Genomic DNA, 24,615 nt, shown 5'->3' with positions numbered 1-24,615 from the left:
AGTTGCAAGACCTAGCTATGGAGTGTAAGTCAACTCTCGAGTCTTTGATTGTGATATGGTCTTCAAAATATGGACTCTACTCCAAGTCCCGTCGCAAGCATTGAGTCCAAGTTCCCATCTCTGGCAATAATTAACCATTGTATCTTAATTAATATACATTTATTATTATACTATTAATTATTATAATTACGATTAATAAATCATAAATAAAAGTATAGTTAATTAAAGCTCATCTTTAACTTTCAAGAGGTGACAAGTGATCAGGTCACGAGAAGTCTGATACATCACTAATGCTCACCTCACGAAGTTAAATTAATAGTTTCGTTTGTATGGTTGTTAAAAGATTAAATGTTTGGTCGTATGGTTCCTATTTGTTGTACTGGGGGTAGTTGGCGGGGGTTAAGAGCCCTACAACCCCCTATAAGTCATGAGTCTTCTTCAGCTGGTTTTTGTTAGATAATGTCCAGATATTACAATGTAATTATCGTACTTTACTATTTGAGACTATTCATTTACGAAAAATGGACATGTTGTCGTTCGTTAAGTACTTTTTAATTTAATATTGAATAATGTTTAAAAAAAGGGGAAATCTTTAACTATATGAAATTGATCTTTTTTTTTTTTTTTGCGCCATGTTAAGGGAGTTCGAGCCGGTTCTTGTTGGATTTATTATATTTAGGTTGTGTACAAGTTGTAACTAAAAAAATGAGATGAATAATTTAAAGTAAAATACTTGTGATTAGGATAGTGCAAAAAATTAATCGTCCTTGGATTTTTTAATAATATTAATGATTAAAAAGGACTAATTGATAAATATTAAATTTTGAGTTAAGTAGTATATCATATATGACTCGTAAATACATGCGTAGCTCTCACAGATAAGAATGAAAGGATATTAGCATCAATTATTCGCTTAGGGTTATTAAATAAATTGACCATTGACACAAGTAATTAAATAAGGTGTTATTAGATCTAGGATAAATTTTAACTTGTACAACACATATCTATAAAATGGGAGGAAAGACTTATAAACCTAAGGGAGAAGAATAAAGATGTAGATCGTGGTACTTATGTTTGTATGATATTGATAAATGTTGTATTCTAACAAAGAATAATAGAAAGGAATGAAAAAGCACGCCTTCACAAAAGATGGCCTAAAAAAGCATTACCTGTAATACTGTGTCAGTATATGATTATAACATGGATTATTAATATAATTATGTATATAAACTATTTTTTTTAACATTGATATATTTCCCATATAAGAGATATTTTTTTACATCAGAGAAGAACATTAAATAATTCAAGATTATATATATATATAATTCAAACATTAATTTGACACTGATGGGAGTTTTTTTTTTCTCTATTATTCATGGCATGCTTGTCTAATAGCCTCTTTCTACTCTGAACAGAACTCATTCAATTTAACTATGATATTCTTGTTCATAAGTCATAATATTGAAAATCAATTTAGTGATTTTGCTGAGGATTTACTTCCATCACACATCTTGATAATTATTTCAACAAACATCGTTGAGTTCTCGGACACTCTTTCGATAAAATTTGCAACAAACGATGCTCTTGGATTGAGAGAGTTCATCAGATGGGCTTTTTCTTCCTTACGATCCGATATAAAATCAAATAACGGGGAAGCATACATAGATGTGTGAAAGAGGATGTCTTAAGGGCGTTGATAACCCACCCCGGCTCATAATTTCGATTATTCTTCCCAATTCAATTTTCTCTTGATCTGATTCCACCTCAAAACTGATGATAATATATCTGGAGGAGAACCTTCTCCTAGATATAACACTGGACTTTTTTCTTGAGAGAAATTTGACATTAGTCTTCTCAATCGTGGTTGGATTTAACCCCTTAATTGAAAGCTTTTAAGCCAGCTTTACATAGAAGGACAAATAACTATGGTATCCTTTCTAAAGAAACAATGATTTATATTTTTAAAGTTGTTCAAAGGATCGATCAGGAGGAAAACTCCTTTTGTGTTTTGTGGAAGAGCAATCATTTAGTTATGGAGCTTTTGTCCACATAGATATTTGATATTCCTTTCCATTTAGCCACAATTTTAGGATCCTACACTGGAAATGGATGAAAACTCATATCAGGATCCTTTTCACTGTTGTTGCAGCGAGGGGAACAGCGCTTGAAGTCCATATTAAATATAATTTAATCCAAGTCCCTTCAGAAGAACATTCCCAACCACGTTTCTCTAATAAACTAAGCCATCGTTTGCTGAAAAAGAGAGCGCTCTATTCTTACATTCGTTTGGTGATCAATCTAGTCTTCTATGAATCCAGACACAGAATGCCTATCTGTAAATTTTTGCTCCCTCCTTTTCTAGCTTCTTTCTTTCTCTCTCTTTTTTCCTTTTCTGTTTTCTTCTCTTCTTTTCTTAGAGTAAACGAACTGCGTCACCTTTTTTTCTATTTTTGTGTCGTTTTTCTATTTCTTCCTTTCCTTTTCTTTCTTGAAGTTGAACCCCAAGAAGAAGTGAAACAATTAGATGAAAACGTAAAGATATTATTATTATTGCTATCAATTCCTTTAAGGAGTTCCTTAAAATCATCATTGTATTGTTGATAGTTATTACTTAGTGAGAAAATTGAGGATCGTGTGTTTGTGTGCGTCTTAACTCTTAAATGGATCTAAAAGTGGCGAGTTGCAACTTGCATTGACTACATTGTTCGATCGAATCAGGCTGTTTTTTCATTTTTGTGGTGTGCCGAGTTATGTAATGAAGGAGATTTGAAATCAAGCTGCTACGGTTTGAATGGAAGGGTTTGTGCTGTGCTTCTATTCAACTCTTAACGTGAATACTGAAATCTCAGCATTTGAATGATTCTTAGTTTAGCTCCTGCTTCAAGGATCCTTGTTCGCCTTTCTGTGTGAGTTAAATCACTAATCAGATATCAGCGTCAATCATTACATCATCCTTCTAATTACTTCATTTAGTATCATCATATCATGGAAGCAATCCTCCTGCGTCCAAGACTTAAAAAGGTAATAGACTAACTATTCTAGGCCCCATTACTCATATCTGTCCGACAATAGTCAATATCCTTTAGAAGAAATTAATTCATTTTTCATTTTCGGGGAATCTTCTTTCTATTTTTATTATTCTTCTTTCCCTGCTATTAAGTATTAAATATCTTGGGCTGCTTGGGCCGATTACCTTGACTCCAACAACAACAACAACAACCTTTTCTTTTTCTTTCCTGGATTCCAAAGGCAGACCAAAACCCTAATTCCCTCCCTCCCCCTCAACTACCCCCTTACTTCACTCATTCATCCATTCTCATCCCCCTTATAACACTCCCATTATGTATTGGCAGTTATTTTAATGGAGATCCACTCCGCTCATTAAGGCACTCATCTTTTATCTTATTGAACAGGGCAAAAATCATCATTACATCCCTAATTTTTGTACTAAATAATAATTATTATTTAGTAAAAATATTTCTTGCTAAGGGTTGCTGCCGGTTTTTTCTTTCTTTTTTCTTCCTCCCTTCTCTTTGCTCATTCCAATGTTGTTAGACGTGGCGGAATTGGCCACATCTTACTCTAAGGAAATGGAGGCGGACTCTTACTCTTGTTCTTACCGCTTCTCTATTTTTCTTTTCTATTTTTTTTTCTACTTCCCCACTTTTCATCGAATTTAATATTATTTTCTTTACAACTGCGTAATAGCCTCATTTCTCAAGAATTCCCATGATTAGTTGCCTCTGGGTGAGGGAGTCGGGGGTGGCAGCTATGTTTTTTAAATCGTCATTATTTTACGGAGAGTTCCTCGTATATATAGATCATTATAGTAGTATGCATGAATTGTTGCTTCTTAGCAGATCTAAGGGGTTGTGTCATCTACTAAACCCCTAGCTTACTCTTCTACAAAATCATTAATAAATACCTAATAATTAGATATTAAAAAATGTGAAAAATTCCTCCTTCTTAAAGGTCAAACCGGCTCCTCCATGAAGGAGTGGCTCCTTCCCCTTCTCTCTCTTTCTTAAAAAAAAAATAAAAAAATGACAAAATATTTTACCCTCTATTCCCTATTGCAAAACCAGGATGTTCTTCTGGATTACTTTCCTTTACGGATCTACATTCCATTGAGGAAAGAAAAAGAAATAAAAGAGGAGGAGGGCTCTGATTTTATTTACCACTACTGGTAGTTTCATTAATTGTATAGCAGTGGTGTGGGATTCGTGATAGCACACACAATGTTTTAAAAGCGACGCATTTATTCTTGAATGAGAAGTCAGAAAAAGAGGAATTTCCGGCAAGCGCCGATCGCCCATAAAGTATTCTCAATTAGTATATTCCGGATCCTTTTTTTGGCCGGAGGGTCAATATATTCTGACATTTTTTGGGTATCGTAACTTATCCTTTGAAATAAAGAGGAAAAAGGCCCCAAATCAGATATTAATAAGACAGTTTTTCGCATTTAGGTAGTTATAATTCAATAATTTTCGGAATTATTCACAGCTTTACAAGAATTCATTTGAATTCAACCAATCAACGTTGAATAAACTAATTACGGGGAAATAAGCAGAAAAATAGACAGTTAACGACATAAAACTATATTGTACATTTTTGTGCTAGTGAAGTAATGAATTAAGTTTGGTAACACTTGGTTCTACTGCTAGTTTTACTGCTTCTCATATTAAAAAAAAATTATTTACATGCCCGGAATCTTTCTTTTTTCGCATAAACAAAGTTATAAAGGAGACAAAATAATGTATAGACAGTCTATGATTGATGTCAATTGAGAACATCATGTGTTTCCTCTAGTATTGCGTCGGTCCTTAGGACTGGAGACTGCAGTCCAGTTCAGCCCTGTATATCAGTCCTAAAAACGTATAAAGTTATTTCCTTGATAACGTCATGAGAACTTTATTACTTCTTTTCAGTCCTAGTACTAACAGTCTTAAGGACCGACTTAACATTAATTTCCTCCTCTCAGCCTCCTCCTTAATAAAAAATTTGGGAGAAGTAGATGAATATATTAAATATATTATGTCCAAATAAGTGGCCCTAGACAAACGTATTTGATAATTGATACTATTAGTTAGAAAAAAGATCCCATATTGTCTCCAATGATATATTTTTCTTTGTGTTATCACTGATCATCACTAGGGATGTGAAGACTGTCAAAATCCTCGTGACCATACCTTTGAAAAAAGCATCTGTCGGAAACCTGCGAGATATTAGTGTTCCTATTAGTAATGTCTCCATAAGCTTGAAAATTCAAGCGTATTGTCGAGCATGGAGCACTATAGCTCTTACAGTGATATTTAACTGTATATAATGTCTTGTCTTCGAAGTTCCTATCATTTCTTTTTGATTTGCACTCACTATGATTTCGTCTATTTTCACATCCCTAAGCATCACTATTCAATAAACGCGTAGTTTCTTCAAATAAAAGAGGGTGAATTAAATGAACAAATAAACAATAGAATGAATGTACAACAATAATATGTTTTTTTCATTTTCATAATAAGGGATGAGCAGGAGATGCTTGCTTGCCGGAGGTGGAGGCGCATTTTTTTATGTCTTTTATTTTACTCTTTATCATGTAATGACGTCATTTAGCAATGTGTATTTTTTTTTTTTTTGGTGATCGGATTCAATGTGTGTACTCAATTATTAATTTAGCCAGAATCAATGTATTAATATTATTTCATTGTTTACTATAAGTATATTAGAGTAATCATGATTATACTGTAGTCTACACTCTATAAATATTAATAATTGTTCATTTATTTTTTCAGGGTTTCATTACGCAGATTGGAGTACTAGAAGAAGAAGAAAAAGAGCTGAATCCCCTAAACGCCCTAATTACAGGTTATTCAGACCTTTCTGTTATCATCTAAATATTTTCTTTGGATCATATCCACATCATCCAGGGGGACCATGTGCATAAATGCAAATTGGACTCGTATACGACACTGGTCTGCCCCTGAAAGACGTTTAAAAGACAGTAATTCCAGCATTAGCAAGAATAAAAACGGGAGTGAACAGCTTGAAGGAGTTGAGACTTTCCTGCTTTTACCCCAGAAATCGTATTCCTTTTTGGATCTACGGATGTCAGAATCCATGATGAACAACAAGAACTTTGTGAGCTATTCTATTCGGCGTGAACAAAAAGTAAGAAGTAGGGAGCGGAGAAAATATAATTTAAGTGACGAGGAGGAAGAGTCCTTCTCCTTCGTCACAGCCGCCTCCTCCTCTTTTAGTTATTCCTCCATCTTTCTTACTCCCAATCCGTCGTCGATGATGGTGGCGGATTCAACAACATTGGACAACAATAACACGACCTTTAGTTCATTCTCACATTTCACTCCAAAAGAAGAGGCTGATCCACTACGAGGAGCATCCTCCTCTTATAATGACACACCTACCCTCAAGGATGATGGTCACCCCCAAAGAGTTCCTCACCTTAACCAACAAGAACAACAACACACACCTAGAGATTACTCCAGAAAAAGAGGCTTTCGGAAAACATCTCATTTTTTTTTTAGATTCTATAACAGGCGAAAGTTTAAATTTCAATGGTCTCTATCGGGTATTGCGAATTTCCTACTCCTTCTACTCATGATAATACCTATACAGTCTGAAAGTAAGCTATCTTCTTTCATAAATACAATTCCTATGCATCTTATTTCCTTCAGCTTAGAAGGAGTTAACAAATTTTCAAAATGATTTAATTATAGCGTACAAATCATTATTATTATTATTGTTTTACTCTATTTGTCTTCTTGCCAATGAACGAACGCATTCCTTTTCTATTACATGTATAATCTCTAGAATATATATGTATTATGTACTGTGTTAAATATGTAATATCCTTTATTGATGAACATTCTACGTACAGTACTCATAAATACAATTACATTCAATAATGCGAGAATTTATCTTAGAACGCAATTCAATTCAAAAAATATATATAACGAAATGAATAAACATTACCAATGATGACATTATTAATTATACTAATTAATTAATAATAGTGTAACTCAAGGGTATGACGTACAATCTGTACTTATTTAGTTCATATGAATATAACTTATTTAGTTCATATGAATATAACTTATTTAGTTCATATGAATATAACTTATTTAGTTCATATGAATATAACTTATTTATATTAAACATACTTAAGATATTACTTATGAATGATAGACTAGAGGCGGAAGCCAAAAAACCAAAAAAGATTTTTAAAGAAATGAATGAAAAAAACAAGTTGAAGTTGCAATTTTTTTTGTCATTCTTTGTGTTAATATTTATACAACTAAATTATATTATTCATACATTTGTAAGGTTTCTTAAATTTGAATATTAAAACTTGAATTAATTTATTAATTTTCTCTTCCTCTGTTAGTCTGTCTTTAAAAAGTATATAGACAATAATACTATCTTTAATTCATAATTATATGTACTTACGCTGCATTTAATTCCAAATATATTAACTGATTACGTATGGATTTCCTATGAATACTACCGATCATTTGATAAATTACCATTAATCAAACGATCGGTAATATTTAAATAACTTTAATTATTATTTAAAATTGAACTCCATTTTGATCATAGATAGATGTAGTTTACTTGGACAGCTAAAAATCATTTCATCTCTAATGATAACTATTTCAATTATACTTACAGTTTGTGGAAATACTAAAATTAAAATAATGGGTGATCTCCAACGAGATTTTAAGGCCTTAGAAAACTGTACAATTATTGAAGGACATTTAGCAATTTATGATATTGCAGAAGTTGAACCGAGTGCCCTTTCTCGGAAGTTATCATTTCCTAAACTTAGAGAAATCACGGATTTCTTTATTATGTATAATGCCAACGCTTTTGAAAGTCTTGCTACACTCTTTCCAAATCTTACTGTTATTCGAGGAGATGACTTAGTTATGGTAAACAAATTTGAATACAACATTCTAAGGAAATATTTACTTTCACTATTTTTTTCCTTCAGAATTATGCTTTTGTTGTGATTTATTGTAACAACCTGTATGAAATAGGACTACGAAGTCTAACACATATTCTTCGTGGAGGTGTCCGTATTGAATTTAACACACGACTCTGCTATGTTCATACTATTAATTGGGACATGATTGTGGTTGGATCTGAGGGTTTCATTCATATTCAGGTTTGTATATAAAAATAAGTAAATAAAATAAGTTATTAACCATTGATTAAATATATTTTTTAAAACAGCGAAATGAGAATCGTAACGTTTGTTCGGACTATTGTCGTGATGACTGCCCCTTACTTAAAAACCATCTGACTCGAAGAGCTTGTTGGACAAAAGACTACTGTCAAAGAGGTAACTTGTATATTTGTTATGCAAATAATAATCTTTCTACATATATATATATATATATATTTCAGTTGCCATTCCTTGTGAAGAGGGGTTAACTTGCTATCAAGGAAACGATGGGACTCGAGGTTCCATTGAAAAATGTTCAAAGGAATGTCTAGGGGGATGTTACGGTCCTTCTCAGGAGGAGTGTTACTCATGTAAACATTTTCTGTGGCAAGACAACAGTAAAAACTATTGTCGTACGACTTGTCCTTCTCCGTTCCTTATGTTCAATGATTGGATCTGTATCGACATAAAAGAGTGCCGAGAAAATAGTTATATCGTGAATGAAAAGTCCATAACTGAAAAGTCAATTACTAGGGAAATGAAATATCGCATTTACAATGACTCATGCATCAAGGGTTGTCCATTGGGAACTCAACAAATCACCAATAAGGAAACTCGTGATTTAACATGTGAAAAGTGTGAATTTTGCCCTAAAGTCTGTCCTGGAGGTAAAATTCGTTCTTTGGACGATCTTCATCAATACAAAGAATGTACCCATATCGATGGAGATCTGAGTATTAATCTCATAGGGAAAAGTATTGTTGATGGACTTGAAAGTAACTTAGGAAAAATCGATGGTCTTGAAACTAATTTGGGAAAAATAGTTAATATATCTGGACGCCTTGAAATTACAAGAACTTTTTCTATAGTGTCTCTCGACTTTTTCAGAAGCCTTCGTCATATAGCGGGAATACATTATCCTAGCCAAGAAAAATATTACTCTCTTACCATTCTTGAAAATGAAAACATTCAGACTCTCTTCTCCTTTGGTGAAAAGCCGGATATTCGAGTTTTGATCACTGAACAAGAACAATACAAAGATGAAAATGGAGACCTTGTCACTGGGAAGCAACTTTCTGGAAAAACTTTCATACATTATAATCCTAAGCTCTGCCCTCAAAAAATTGTAGAAATGATTAAAGAATCTCAACTTTCTACAGATTATGATAAAGCTGATATATCAGAATTTACTAATGGAGATAAAGCTATATGCTCGCATTTTAAGCTCAATATTTCTACTAGCCTTACTGTTAATGGACTAAATGTATCTTATGACAATTACCAAAAAATTATATTCGAACAAAACTCTACGAACGATATTCGTGCTTTATTACGTTACGAAATTCATTACAGGATCGTGGACGAGGCCACGTATTTAAAAAAAAACTTAACTCAATTTGATGGGCGTGATGCTTGCGGTGGAGACTATTGGAAAATCATAGATAAAGTCCCATCAGAACCTCAGTATGAGAGTGGGAATCTTGTGTTTCTCGATGAGAGTGTCTTAGTTTCCCAGTTACAACCATACACCTATTATGCTCTTTATGTAGCTACACTAATGATTCGAGACATAGCTAATAGACATAATATACAAGGAGCTCAGTCGGACATTCTGTATATACAAACACTTGAGAGTAAACCCTCAAAACTAGGAAAGTACGAAATTGAAAAGCTCAGTTATTCTTCTGTGAAGATTATTTGGGAACCTCCTTTGAAACCAAATGGTATTATTACACATTATGAAATGAATATTACTCGTGAAATCATGGATCATAATCGTATAATGGAAAGACCATACTGTCAGGAAAACTATAAAATTAAAGAAGACTATAAGGATGAACAAAGCAACAAGGATAAAGATCCAGATAATCTTGATAGCAAAAAAACTGTCTCAGTTCTTTCTAATTTAACCAAGTGTGATTGTGACATGTGTAAAGCCCCAGAAATTCAGAATGAATATGAAAAATCTGAAACGGACGATTTTCATGACATAGTTCTTAATACTATATTTACATCTAATTCAATTAGTACGCCCTCCTCATCAAATGACTCAGGCCAGAAGAAGAGTGAATTACTTCGTAAAAAGCGTTCTTTATTTGGAGGAGGGCAGAAGCTAAATGATTTGAACATTGATGTGAAAAAACGTGAATCCTTCGTACAAAATGCGATTGTCGCTGGTTCAGCAAGAGAATACATTGCAGAGGGATTAAAACATTTTGGCTCATACCGAGTTACTCTTAGAGCCTGTCACGAGGACAAAAAGAACATTGATCCGAATGACCGATGTTCTGACGATCTTACGGTCTTTCTCAAAGTATCTAATAAGCCAGGAGCAGATGATATTAAAGGAAGGCCAATCCTAGTTTCTCATAATTCATCTTCTGACATAGTTTGGCTAAGTTGGAATCCTCCTCAGGATCCCAATGAACTTATTGTTAATTACAACATAAAAATTGAATCCAAGTCTAAAGAATCTACGGGTATTTATTGTATTACAGCCTACGAATTTATTAAGAATGATTACCGCTATCATTTACCCGTCCCTGGAGCATACTATGTTAGTGTTCAAGCAGTTTCTGTTTATGGCTTTGGAGAGTGGAGTGAAAGAACCTGGGTTACTGTGAAAGGTCAAAGTTCCTCCGTAGTGCTTTATGTTATGGTGCCTCTCGTGTTTATATTCATCTTAGCTGCTGCAGTAGCCCTTACTTATTTTTATTATAAAAAACATGATGATAGTGAAATCAACATTTCTTCAAATCCAAGATATATATCCCAGGTACATACATTACAAATATAGTCTTCAATCTTCTTTTGATTGATTCATTTTATAAATAATAATTTTCTACTTCAGAATTCCGTGTACAAGGCAGATGAGTGGGAAGTACCTCGTAATTCTGTCGAGTTATTGGAAGAATTAGGGAATGGATGTTTTGGTATGGTTCACAAAGGTATTTTTATTGGACCTGACAAAATTTCTCGACCCTGTGCTGTTAAAACAGTAAAAAAAGGGGCGACTCATCATGAAACTATTACTTTTTTGATTGAAGCCACTGTTATGAAGTAAGTAGTCACTTTGAATTATTAATTACATATGTAAATACACAATATGTCCTTTCGTCCTTCCCTTCATAGTATTCTATTATTCTACATATACTTAATGCTAATTTATTTTCAGAAAATTTGATACAACTCATGTTGTTAAATTGCTGGGTGTCGTTTCCGACGGTCAACCTCATATGGTTATCCTTGAGATGATGGAGAAGGGCGATCTTAGAAAATATCTTATTTCACGTAGACCTGAGAATGCTGCAGATGGAATGCCTCCACCGACAGTCAGGGTAAGAGCTCACTCCTGAATTTGGTAATGAATTATAATTACTTTATTTTTTATTCATAGGAAATTTATCAAATGGCCATCGAAATAGCAGATGGGATGGCGTATATATCAAAGCAACGTGTAGTTCACGGGGATTTAGCAGCAAGGAATTGTATGATCTCTCATGATCTTGTAGTTAAAATTGGAGATTTTGGTCTTTCTCATGATATATACACAAAGGGTTATTTTCGAAAAGGTAAAAGATAACATCAAATAAAGTTTAATGAATCGATTATTAGTCTTGACTTGTTTCATATTATTGCCAATAAGGAGATAAGGGAATGATGCCCGTTAGATGGATGTCTCCTGAAGGTATTCGTGACGGTGTGTATAGTCCTATGACAGATGTATGGTCTTTTGGAATTGTTATCTGGGAAATGGTAACTCTTGGGGAGAACCCCTATCAAGGTTTATCCAATGATCAAGTCTACAGATTTATTGTCAACAAAAATATTATGGCAGAGCCTAAGAACTGCCCTCCGAGCTTGTATGCGCTTATGAAAGACTGTTGGAGTTATTGTGCTTCACATCGTCCTACTTTTCTTGATCTCTGTCAGCGTCTCATTACATATGCCAATCAACGCTTTTCTCAAGAATCATTCTTTTGTTCACCGGAAGGACAATCTGCCCTGGAAGCTCAAGAACAAGATCGTGCCGTCCATAGATCTGAAAGAGCTAATCGTCAAAAGGAAGAAGAAGAAAACGCAGAAACTCCTCTTACGTATCCTAATGGAAGTTCATCTGGAGGGTCAGTTAATGTAACATTTGCTGGAGGTTATCCTCCTTCCAATAACTCAGACTCTAATGGTGGAATCGTTACAACTGGAACTAATCTATCATCCTCTTCAGCTATAAGTAATGGACATTTACTCTCATCATCCATTCCTTCTAGCGAGTTTCAAGAGCTTAATAGGGCTTCTTCCATCTTTGGAGGGAGCTCTGGCAGTGGAAGTACGGCCCGACTTACTTCTAAATGGAATAAAGTTACAACTTTCATGCGAATGCGAAATAAGTCCGGTTCTGCATCTGGAGAAGCGTGAAACCCATACATCTTTTTTTCCATAGATGACACGCAGCAGCTAGCTACGACAAAGATTTTGGTTCTTTTGATAATAATTATTGATTATTCAAACTTTTGCCACTATATACTTGGGGGGGGGGTACATTGTCATATGTTTCTTCATAATTAGATTGGAAGAAGAGGAAGACACTTCATAGGGTGGAATAGTTATTACCTCTTGAAAATATTAAGTCCTGGCTCCACATCTGGATAAAGTCAATTTATTGCTTCCTTTTTTTATCGCGGACAACCAAAGAATACATTTTCTTTTTATGATTATTATTTTCATGTTCATACAAAGAAACTTTAATAAATAAATATTCAAAAAATTGACGACCCAACTCCTCCTACCCTCCCAAAAAATCAAGAAAAAAACAACACCACCAAAATAATACTAAATAAAGTAAAGCAAAAACAATTTCATATATACTTCTTATAGTTTGTTAATTGCCTGAAAAGGAGATGACGAAACACCATCATTCATGACAGGACCGATACCCTACCGAACTCAGTACATCATTATCATCATATTCCATATATTATTCATAACCACCGTACTACAAAGAACAACAAAATAACTACAAGATTCCTCTCCTATATATATTTATATACTATATTCTCGCATATAATTATATTTTGCATAAAAAACTACTCGTTAGCTGTGATAACTATTATTAATAAAAAATACACTACTACTAAGTTTACACTACAATTTTAAATATATCTTTAGTCTTATTTACATACTTCTATGTTATAGCCAGGCAATTAATTTATTCCAACTTTTTTTTCGAATTTCGTCTTAGAAACGTGAAAAAACTGCATCTGTTAGTTATAGTATTTTCATGGGTATCCCGCAAATGAGAGTATCCGATAAATCACTACAATAAGTTAAATGAACCCAGGAGGGCCGGTGCTAGGATTCTTTGGTTATCCTTATCAACATTTTTCTCCCAATTTTCCGACTCTAATATGAAATCACTTTTTTGTGGAATAAAAAATAGTGTTAAAAAGAATAGAAGGACTTTCTTAGTAAATTAGTTATTTATTGAATGACAAACCTTTTTTGTAGCCCTTTAAATAAATCACTTACATATTTAAATTAATGACTTTTTTCAAAATATATAGCTTAGTCTATTTCTCAAAAATTCTTAATACGAGAGGATATTTTATTTTTTTGAAATACCTTCCAAATTTGTTTTAAGTTATTCTGTAAGATTTCCGACTACCATTCCATTTTTAAATGACTCCTATAGTCCATGGGGGTCATCCTCTAAGCCCAATGGGAGTTGTTGAAATCACAAATGTTGTAAAATTACGATTCTTGTAATGGCAAACATGTAAATTAAAGCAAATTGATTATAAATTTCAAACATTGTGTATGAATATCAACTATTTTAGTCTTGTAATTTTCTAAGTCGTATCCCGATTTTTCCAACATACACGTGGGGGGGGGGGTCGACCCGTGGTAACAGCCAATGAGTTCTACTAATATCTGGAGTGAATCAAGGGTCAATAACTTACCCTCATGAAGGGGGATGTGTATTTTTTATGGTTAACAATCAAATGGAAAAACCTAATTGATTTTGTACAATATTACTCCATTTTTATTTCATCAGCATCAGAAAATCTATCTGAAGTCACGTGCTACAATTAGTGTATCTTCCACAAAAACACACATTTTTGAACAGAAATAAAAAAGTTTTTGATTAAAAAAACTTGCGTAGAGTAAGTGTTTCAATCGGGGAGTGATATAGATGATAGATGTTACCTTAAAAAATTTCTACAAGTCAATTACAAAAAAATTACCAAAAGTAGAGTTTAAATCAAGCATTTTTTTTTTAAGTTAGGGGTCATTTTTTTGGCGAAGGATGTCCAATATATATAACGTAAATCTTTAGTAGATAATTAAGAAAGAAAGAGAGGATCGAAGGGTTGAATCTGGGACTAATTAAGACATTAAACATGTTAATAAATAAAAAAAAAGGGGGGGGGGACTGATCATTTATTTTGATGATCTACAACTGGAGCCGATAAGAGAGAAACAGCTTCATCTACTTTCTCTACATTTAGCCTCTATTCTAATCCTCATGGGAAGGATGAAAGGAATATCGGTCGTCGTTACCTTAAGCTTCATGCTATTCCATCTGTGTTTGAGAACATTCCTTCCCTATTAATAAAATCCCGTCCAGCTCCGAGAAGTACAACCTCAACTGCAGATTCGAGGTCAAATTATTTGCAACTCAAGAACTCAGTGAGTTGATGTCTCCCTTTTACTAGTTCATTTCTATTGTTTCTGTGTATTCTTTCAAATGGATATTAGGACTCCTATATAATATTCAATTATTATTTCATTTTATCTCCGAATACAATTTTATACCTACGTTTACTTATGAAATATTACTTAACTACTTTGAAGAGGTAAAAAAATTATATTTTCCAGATATAAAAGAAGTTTGGAGCGTTAAAAAAAAGTTGGAAATGAGTTATTTTGAAGAAAACTTAGTTTCGTTATTACATCAGCTAAAAAATAAGTTACATTTGTCTTCTTTGGCATCTAACCTCCATCTTATAGAAGGCATAGACGACTTACTTTTTTGCGCTATTCATGGACTATCCTCTCGAATTCAATATTCACTCCAAATTTTCGATGATCTCACCCTTAAGTTATGGTATCGTGATTCCATAGTCGCTCAAAATGAATTTTAGCATATTTGTTCTTATAATAAAATTCAAACTCCTTCTCTAGTCGGAAATTTGCTTGCTTCTGTGAAAGCACTTCCATCTAAAGATGTTCTACAGGCAAGAATAGAATACTGCATCACGATTCTTAACAGACTTGGATATGAAGAAGAGGAGGATCAGAAGGAAGTGAATTTTATTTCTGAGCAACTAAAATTATTAACAAGTCCAATGAAATGGTGACGTTATTCAATGAAGTTGCTTGCTATTTGCATGCTTTGGGAAACATGTAGTCCTTCTTTTTATAGAACCATTGTAAAAGAGGATTGCCTTTGTTTACCTAGTGTTTCGTATTTACGACAATTATCTGAGGCACTGAATTTAAATACTGGTATATCTTCTTCTACCAATTCATATCTCAAGACGCGCTTTAATTCAATTTCTCCTGGAAGTAGAAAAGTTTCTTTAATATTCGACGAAGTGTATTCCTCACAAAGGATTGAATTTGTTGGAGGAAAATTTTATGGATCTAACGCTGATGACACACCCCAAAGAACAGTGCTATGTTTTATAATTAAAAGTGTAGTAACTAAATATAATGATATTGTTGCCATGGTTCCAATTGTTAAAATAAATACGTAAGTTATCAAAGAGTCTGCAATTAAATTAGTAACGGAAATTGGATTCGATATAGTCACATTAGTTTGTGATGGGCATGCCTCTAATCGAAAATTCTATCATCAAGAATTATGTGAAGGGCAATTTAAGACATCAATAGAAACCCCGTATTCAATTGGAAATCGAATATTTTTGTTATATGACACCCTGCATCTTTTTAAAAATTTCTACGATAATTTCAAAAACAAAATGTTATTTATATTCCCGTCATTTAGAAAAAATATGCCTCAAAAAGAATAATTTTTTTACGGCAAATCTCAAGCACTTATTTGAACTTTTTGAGAAGGAACAAGGTTTACCTTTAAAGTTTGCACATCAATTGAACAATAAAGTTTTGGCTCCGAAATCTATAGAAAAAGTAAAAGTAAATTTAGCAGAACGCTTCTTCAGTCCATCTACTATATCTGGCCTTCGTCAATATAGTTATGAACATTCCGATTGGAACCAAACTGCGATATTTCTTGAAATAATAAATAAGTTTTGGTGCGTGACATCGATTAAACATCCAAAATTGGGATTTTTAGAACGGTGAGAAGAACGAAAACCAATTTCTCAAAACTGCAAATTAATTTGGACTTCTTGCTTAATTTTTTTTAAGTTTGTTGTTATCTTGGAAAGCGTCACCTATATTTTCAAGAAGGGCTTCACTTCTGAAACTTTTTCAAATGGAATTCAAACTACTTCTGCTCTCATTGAAATTACTGAATACTTATTAAATATTAAAGAAATGAAGTACATTTGTCTTGGAAATATAACGACATGTACGATACCATAGAGCAACATTTTGAACAATATAGACAGCTCTCTGATGCCGACTATTTTATAAGCTCTCGGCGATTTTTGGAGGCTGAAAAGAAAATAAGGCTTAAAAAATTAGTTCAGTCAAGTAATCTAAATCTTGTTTGGATATTCCGCGTCGTAAAAGAAGAGGATCAGTCATTTGAAAACGAAATATTAGATATCAAAACTATTACTAATTTCTTCAACTTTCCATCGTCAAATTTTACTTTAACTTTTGGCATCTTCCACAATTAAAACATTTAAATTAAAAGATTGTGATTGCTTGAAGTTCCTGGTTTATAATAGACCAATCAATGAATGTGCAGATTACGATGGAGAGGATCATGAGCTCATCGAAAGTTTTCAAGATCAAATTGATAGAGGTGGCCTAAAAATAACATCGGATTTGCTGTATTTAACTGCACTTCACGCAAATCAATTACATGATAGTATATTTTTATCAAAAGAAGCAAAAGATGTCTAAATGAATTCTTCAAATCCTAGAAGGCTATTCGTGGATACATTTTTCAACATTTTAAAATGTGGAGAATGTATAATTTCTACTGAATTAAAGTGCGATAAAGGAAATCATTCTATGGATTATGCCGTACAAGTTGTTTTTTTAGTAAAAATTTAGTAAATGAAAAAAATAGCTGTATACACCAATCTGAAAAACGTTCTCTGCCAAATTTTCCTGCAGGTGGAAAAATTACTGAGTTGACTTCAAAATCTTGAATTTTTGTTTTGCTTCCCTTTTAATTAAGAAGGTATTTGTTAAATGTTAACTAGTCTTTCATTTCATTACTAGCTATATTTAAAAAAAAAATAACATAGTAACATTGTTTGTAGAGTAAATGGTTTGATTTATTCTACTGCAACGCATAATATAATATTGAATATTGATTCATTGTGCCTGAGAATTTCATGCTACTTAATAATTTATTGTGTTATTCTTATGGTCGAATATATATTAAAGAATGCGAAACTTTGAACAGAACAGAAGCCATGCAAGTAAGGCTCCTGCAATATGAACTTAAATAATGTAATATACTTACTACTGCTACTACTATTCCATCTTCTCGACTCCAACTGTAGAGAGGTTTGAGTGATTGAAAATAAGTGATTAGTCTCCTCTTTTATTAGTCCCAGGTTGAATGATGATAACTTGATTAATAGTAGTAATATTAAAAATGGAAAGAAATATATTTTATATAAAAAGTGACTAAATGAAATATGAACACAATTAATTGAAAAGGCCATAAGAAGGCTTTGCTTTAAGTTCATTCTAAGAATTTAAAAATTTAAAAATATGTATTAAGAAATACCTTGGACATTTTTGCCTTGCCATGCTTTTGCCTTGTGACGTTCTCGCCTTGTAAAGTTTTTGCCTTGGATAATAATAGAGGAATACAATTTCTTTTTAGTTATATAGATTTGTTGGTGGAATTTTTACCGTTGTATTCACAATTCTTCAAATCTTAATTATAATACGTAGGTTTCTAAGCATCGGGAATGAATCACGGAATGCTATGAAGATATATTTAAATCTCTACATTCATCAAGAGCTACTAGAGTTATAGATAGAGAGAGGATTTCTTACATGAAAGTCTATATATATTTGTGAATACGACATATTTATATAATACTGGCAGCAAACGATTATCCGGCGTTGTTCGCGAAAAGGAAGGAGAGGGAAATCACATTGAAAATGCTCAAATTAATTGAGAAACTAAAAAAAAATATTCAGAAAATACTTATATATAGTAATAATTATACTATGAATGTTTCGTTGTTGTCAAAAAAGACCCTGATAATTCTAATTCTTATTATCTTGGATTCTTCACACTATATCAATCCGGTTAAGTAGGGTAATTACAAAGTCTCATAATCGCAGATAGTAAATATCATAGTCAATATGCATCTAAAAAAATTGTCTAGATGAGAAGTACATTTTTCATTTACTTCAAATTGCAAAAATAACTTTTTTGCACTAATTTAGCAAAAAAATAGTATTTATTAGAATTGTAAAAGAAACACAATCCTACCAATATTTTTTTTCATACTTGCTAAAACAAAAAAGTTATGAAGAATAATGTTGTCGAAAAAATAAAACTCGATAGCTGGTTCATTTTTGCAGATATTACTAAAATTATGTAATAAAATGTTCCAGAAATTGAAAATATTTTTATTATATATCAACATACTTCATTAACTTATCAGTTATCACGATAATAGATTTTGCTGTGCTCGCTTCGACCCTTCACTTGTGCTTCCCTCCCTGTGCCTCTGGTGTAAATTATCTTGCAGTCTTGTGTGTTTATATCTTATGCATATTTGTGATCCCATGGGTAATTAACCATCTTCCTATTACTATGAGGATATTGGATCCTAACTAATGGAAGAAAATCATACATAGTTTCAAGACCCTTCCTATATAAAGCATTCTTTTTAGTGGTTGAGAAACTCTAAATACAAGAAACCGTATTGAACTATTATTTGTAAATCTATCCATATTAATCATTTCATAAAATATATAACTTGGGGCATGATTCAGAATATTTTGTTGGGGCCAGTTTATTTATATTCAACTTTCAATGTATAGGAGAAAAATAGTATAAAAACAGTTGTCAATTTTATGAGAGAACCATCAAAGGCCTTTGAAATTGTATTTCAAGATGATTTGTCAAAGGAATCATTTGATACATGTATGAAATTCATTTGTTTAGGTATGATCACATCAAATCTCCAAAGAAATATATATACTCTGTGTCGATGAAATCCTCCTGTTAGTTAAAGAATGTCTAGAACAAGGACTTTTAAAATTTTCTCTGAATTAATTGAAAAGTTGAATAAGTTGAATCTATGATATCTCTAAGATTGATTGTTTTCTTAATTTTAAATATAAGTTAACATATTAACTTATTGTATCGAACATTCTTGAATATTTTCTAATACTATAGTCTGGAACTTAGAAATCGTTAGGAACCTGATTTTCTTCTTATTATTTTTTGAGTCTATGTCTGAGCCTAATTAAATGTATTTATTACCATTAGCTATTACAGAAAAGATTGTCGTTACTATATAAATTTTTAAGAAGTGAGGGGGCATACCTACACATGTACCACTATTGTGAATACAACGGTAATAAATTCAACTAACAAACCTATATAACTAAGAAGAAAAAATCCCTTTATTATTATAGTCTCAAAGCGAAAATGTCGCAAGACAAAACAGTACAAGGCGAAAACGTCTCCAGACGAAAACGTCACAAAGCAAACACGTAAGAAGCAAAAATGTTGAAGGCCAATCCTCCTAGAACCGTTTTTGGCATCCTTTTATTTCCTGAAAAAAATCACTTCATATTATATTCGGAAAAAAATGTCATAGTTTTTTCATATTCAAAGAAAAATCCTATTGATGGTCTTGATGAATTCTAATAATTAATGGACAAATTCAACACGTAACTTCTCACTACCTTAAACCAGACCCAAAGGTATGTAGAATATATGTTTATAAGATTACTTTAATTATTATATCCACAAATAATTTTTTTTATGACTGAGCTCCGCATATAATGCAAGTTACACTGGTCTATCTTAAACTTTTCTACTCAGTGCGTCTCAGTAGAAAACTTAGTCCATTGAGCAATTGACTCACAGTAAGATAACATAAATTTTACAACACCATACGTACTATGGACCGGACGTAGATATTCGATAAATTGTATACAAAGATAATCGTGTAATTAAGAGTTTGTCCTTGTTTCATTTGTAGATGCCTGATGCATGTGGACACGAATAAAAAATATACACGCTCATAAAACTTTTCGCAGTCCTTGAAAAGTTCAGAAAATTGTGATTGTGTTTCGTTTACATCAGATTTATAATTAAATGATGCTATTCAACTAAAAAATAATAATTAATTACGATCTATTACTGGAGTTACAATGTAGTTAATTATGAAAGAGCAATTGAATTTCCCATACTTATAATTTATTATAACTCAAGGAGATTAGTTTATTTTTCTTGAATATACAATATATATTATATTCTTAAGTAAAGGACATGATAAAATCTATATGCATTTTTGACAAAAAATGCCAAGTAACTTGATAGTAAGTATTCGTATTTCATAATTATAATTATACGCCTATGTACTTACTATATATTAAACTAGAACAAAGTTGAGGAATCAGGACAATTATTGTACATATAGGAATTTTTACACACAAAAAAGCCCTTGAAGGAATACTTAAATGTACGAGGGAAACCTGAACGCTCACAACGAGAGTGATTTTGGCCTTGAAGGGTACGCCAGGATTATTTAATAAATTTAGTAATGGAAACCATTCTACAACTCAGTCGGTTATCTAAAATCCGATGAATATGTTCCCTCTCAAATCTATTTTATGCATTACTCTTCTTCTTGGAGTGGTACTAGCTCAGTCAAAACCAAAGATCGGTCCTGATGGACGACCCCTTTTAAACGCTCCCAACATCACACTCTGCCAAAACAGTAAGACCTACTTATGATAATAATAATATAATACATATTATATAGTCAATTTCTTAAATATAGATAGATGAATTCATTTTATATTTATTTAGGAATATCTCATGGGAAATTGGGCGGCCACCACTATTTTCTCTCATGGAGAGAACCATGGCACAAATTTGAAGACTGGGACTGGTTCAATGCTCGTAGCTTTTGTCGTGAAAGATGTATGGACTTGATTTCTCTTGAATCTTCCACTGAGTTTAAAATGTTTCAAGAAGTTATGGAACAGGATAAAATTAAATCGATATGGACATCTGGTCGTAAATGTAACTTTCAGGGTAAAGGATGTGATAAACCCAAATTTCAACCAATAAACGTAAGAGGATGGTTTTGGTCTGGAGCTGGAAATTCAAGACTTCCTGCTACTAATAAGCGAAATAAGAATACTTATTGGAGCAAAACCGGCAAGTAAGTAGGATTACTCTATTTTTAAATAAGTACCCAAGAAAATTCCTGTATTGATAGGACTGTAAGTAAATAATAAATGTAAGTGAAAAGTAAATTAGTCGTCGTAATCCTTCTGAAAAAAAGCAAAAACCAAACAGGATTGCCTTGACCTGAATAATAATGTTTAACTTCCCCTTCGCCCCCCCCCTCTGAATAAGGGTAATCTGTCACACTTATTATTACTATCAAGGTCCTATTATATTTCTTCTTCAATTAAGGATTAGAAATTATTTTTTCCTTTTATTTTTTAGAGCAAAGAAACCACAGCCAGATAATTTTGAGGGACTCAAAGCAGGAAAGCTTACTAATGTTACTGATCCAGTTGGTCTCACCATTGAGGGTCTTCAAGAATGGCATGACGAGGCATGTCTGATAGTTTTGAATAATGCATTTAAGGATGGTATTAGTTGGCATGACAGTGCCTGTCATATTCGTTCGCCAATCGTTTGTGAAGATTCTGAGGAGCTTTTGGCCAGAGCTCGCCGAGAAAATCCTGGAGTAAAGATTAAAGATCCTGTTCCTAAGGAGCAGTAATTTAATTATTATATTTATTTATTTAAATTTTATACATGAATAAAAATTTCTAAAAAGTGAAATTGTTATTATTACATCCATCATTATCTCATTTAACCAAAATGTTAACAACAATCATGACTAATAGTAAGTTTAGCAACACAGTGGTCAGCTCCCCTCGGGTCCCAAGGGTTTTGGCAAAGTTAAAAAAACGAAAATCAATATGATAACCCTAACAATTTGAAGAATGTTATGAAGGATAGCAGCTTAGCTGCATGACGTTTCATTAGAGCAGCTACAACCAGCCATGACAAGGGAGGAGGGGGAGAAATGCATTTGCAAGAATGACTCGGATGTCGATCTTCAATTATACTCTGAGTCCAATAAGGACTTACAATTAAATCTCCACAACAAGTCATCAAATTTACTCTTCACAGACGAATGTTCAATTAAGTTTGGAATATGATTGAATTTAGTAGAAAAATAAGTTCACTACTCAGGAGTTAAAGATTGATAACAACAGCTGAGGAATAGAAAATTAATTCTTCAAATTAATAGTTCCAAACATGTTCTTTTAGAACAGAAAATCCTAACAATCTCTGAATTCTTTTTATATACAATGAAGTTCAAAAGTCTAAAAGTTTTTTTTCAGGAGTATTCCAAAACGAAAACTGATCACATTATGTATGAATTTCAATAAAAATGAAAGCAATTTTGAGCTAATTAGATCTTCTTTTAATAAAATATCATTTTTTACAATAATATATATACTCCTTTTCATACTAGACCCGTACAGTGATTTCTGAGTCTGAATAAAGTTTTAATAGGAAGTGTATTTCAACTGGCGTGAAATACTTATTCACTAGTCATTCTGAAACTTGTAATTAATGACTCATTTTTTTAAAATTTTTTAATCATCATGGATTTACGGGTAATTGATTTACTTAATTGATTTTTTTTTAAATTATTATATCACCTTTCCATAATATTAAGTGTTATTAGTGTTGGATCGGTCCTATCAGTCCGGCCGTAATAAAATTCATCATACCAGACAGCTGACTTTAATTCAGTAGTACCATATTTGTCAATCCTACCTTCTCTTCGTGCTCTTAGAAAAAAATCATCTCTGATTATTCAATCATGTTATGAGTAAAGAATAGCTACAAGCATAGCTAGGACCGTGGGACTGATTAGCAAATCTGTCATAGGACCGATCCAACACTATAGGTTGTATATCCAACTTTTGATTAATAAAATATATAACTTATTAGTTTTCCACTTATTTTCAAATTATATTAATACCATTTTTTAAACAACGCCTAGAATATCTATTGATCCGGGTCAGCTTACACTTTAATTAAAGTTATAAAATTACTTCATAAATTTAAAAGAAAACGTTTATATCAATTAAATACTGACATAATTCTCATTTCTCATCATAGAAATTTTAAATCCTTAATTTATAATACTGTTTTACAACTCATTTTCTTAATTAAATTACATTATACATACAACACATAAATTAATACATGATATACTTTCAATCATCCAAAGCTCTGTGAACTAAGTTTGGTGACACTTGCCATATCATTCAAAATAAAAGCAAGTAAATAATATTTTTTAAATCCTTTCTGAGCCTTATTCTCTTAATAACTCATAAATTTGTATTCTATATAATCTTTTTATAAGTGTAGAAAAGGAAGATTGGATTTATTTTTTTTGCGACAATTCTACTTAACAATATTGTATGGAAATTCTTCCTCAATTCATTTCCTTGAAATATGTAATGTGTTTAAAACTTTATCACACTTTCAAGGCTGAGTGCTACTACATGCATGTTAGGTATATACCTACAATCTACATATTATGTACAAATTCAATAGGAAATTATTTGTTTGAACAAGTTTTCAACACTTGATTTATAAAGTCTACTGGGGTTGTATCTTAAATTTAACAAAATAATTAAAATGCAATTTATTTTTACATACAAGATCAAAAAGGCAATAAATTACAATGACAGGACAAAAAGAAGTACAGACGCAATAAAATCTTTAATTTAACTTATAAGTTAAGTACTTAATTTGCCTTCTTCCGGGTAGGCATATGACGTATTAAGTATAAGTTATAACCGTATACACATTTAAAGGATATTCATAGACATTTTCGATATTGTCAAATATTATATGTTTCATATAATATACGATTAAAAACAGTCATCATCTTGGGTGAACAGCCTTGAACCCAAGGCTCATGTCACAATAATAGATACCTACTTTCATCATGCTGTTTGATGAAAGTTATAAAAGCTCGTCGTAGTATCCTTGAAGAGAGTCCAATTTATATACC

General features: G+C 32.2%; 2 protein-coding genes and 1 long non-coding RNA gene across 8 annotated transcripts; all 3 read left to right on the top strand.

The window, feature by feature from the left end:
- Nucleotides 1-2,394: 2,394 nt before the first annotated feature.
- LOC121115991 (insulin receptor) lies at nt 2,395-13,334 on the top strand. Of its 6 annotated transcripts, none has more exons than XM_071887936.1 (11): nt 2,395-2,906; nt 2,974-3,021; nt 5,790-6,637; nt 7,684-7,943; nt 8,006-8,179; nt 8,248-8,356; nt 8,422-10,955; nt 11,031-11,239; nt 11,355-11,517; nt 11,577-11,751; nt 11,829-13,334. In XM_071887936.1, exons 3-11 carry the CDS (start codon nt 5,932-5,934, stop codon nt 12,593-12,595), a joined length of 5,097 nt encoding a protein of 1,698 aa, XP_071744037.1. In that variant the 5' UTR covers nt 2,395-2,906; nt 2,974-3,021; nt 5,790-5,931; the 3' UTR covers nt 12,596-13,334. The 6 variants fall into 6 exon arrangements, with proteins under 6 accessions (XP_071744037.1, XP_040566112.1, XP_040566115.1 ...); XM_040710178.2 differs by having other exon boundaries at nt 11,826-13,334; XM_040710181.2 differs by lacking the exons at nt 2,395-2,906; nt 2,974-3,021 and adding an exon at nt 3,736-5,714 and having other exon boundaries at nt 11,826-13,334.
- Nucleotides 13,335-14,695: 1,361 nt separating this feature from the next.
- Nucleotides 14,696-17,607, top strand: LOC139905227 (uncharacterized). The gene is made up of 2 exons (XR_011779853.1): nt 14,696-14,866; nt 15,056-17,607. It is a non-coding gene; the product is annotated as an uncharacterized lncRNA (long non-coding RNA).
- Nucleotides 17,608-21,089: 3,482 nt separating this feature from the next.
- Nucleotides 21,090-22,352, top strand: LOC121115990 (uncharacterized). Its single transcript, XM_040710176.2, has 3 exons — nt 21,090-21,267; nt 21,360-21,717; nt 22,008-22,352. Exons 1-3 carry the CDS (start codon nt 21,132-21,134, stop codon nt 22,288-22,290), a joined length of 777 nt encoding a protein of 258 aa, XP_040566110.1. The 5' UTR covers nt 21,090-21,131; the 3' UTR covers nt 22,291-22,352.
- The last annotated feature ends 2,263 nt before the right edge of the window (nt 22,353-24,615 follow it).

The sequence above is a fragment of the Lepeophtheirus salmonis genome, chromosome 4 (genome assembly GCF_016086655.4).
Source record: "Lepeophtheirus salmonis chromosome 4, UVic_Lsal_1.4, whole genome shotgun sequence".
NCBI lineage: Eukaryota > Metazoa > Arthropoda > Copepoda > Siphonostomatoida > Caligidae > Lepeophtheirus > Lepeophtheirus salmonis.
The sequence above is the reverse complement of the archived record's forward strand: the minus strand, read 5'-3'. Positions and strand labels throughout refer to the sequence as shown.

Excerpts from the sequence above, each read along its gene's own strand:
- LOC121115991 (XM_040710178.2), top strand. The coding sequence starts at position 5,932 with ATGTGCATAAATGCAAATTGGACTCGTATACGACACTGGTCTGCCCCT. Across the intron at positions 8,357-8,421 it reads AAAAGACTACTGTCAAAGAG|TTGCCATTCCTTGTGAAGAG; the intron begins GTAACTTGTATA and ends TATATATTTCAG. Across the intron at positions 11,752-11,825 it reads AAAGGGTTATTTTCGAAAAG|GAGATAAGGGAATGATGCCC; the intron begins GTAAAAGATAAC and ends ATTGCCAATAAG.
- LOC121115990 (XM_040710176.2), top strand. The coding sequence starts at position 21,132 with ATGAATATGTTCCCTCTCAAATCTATTTTATGCATTACTCTTCTTCTT. Across the intron at positions 21,268-21,359 it reads CATCACACTCTGCCAAAACA|GAATATCTCATGGGAAATTG; the intron begins GTAAGACCTACT and ends ATATTTATTTAG. Across the intron at positions 21,718-22,007 it reads TATTGGAGCAAAACCGGCAA|AGCAAAGAAACCACAGCCAG; the intron begins GTAAGTAGGATT and ends TTTATTTTTTAG.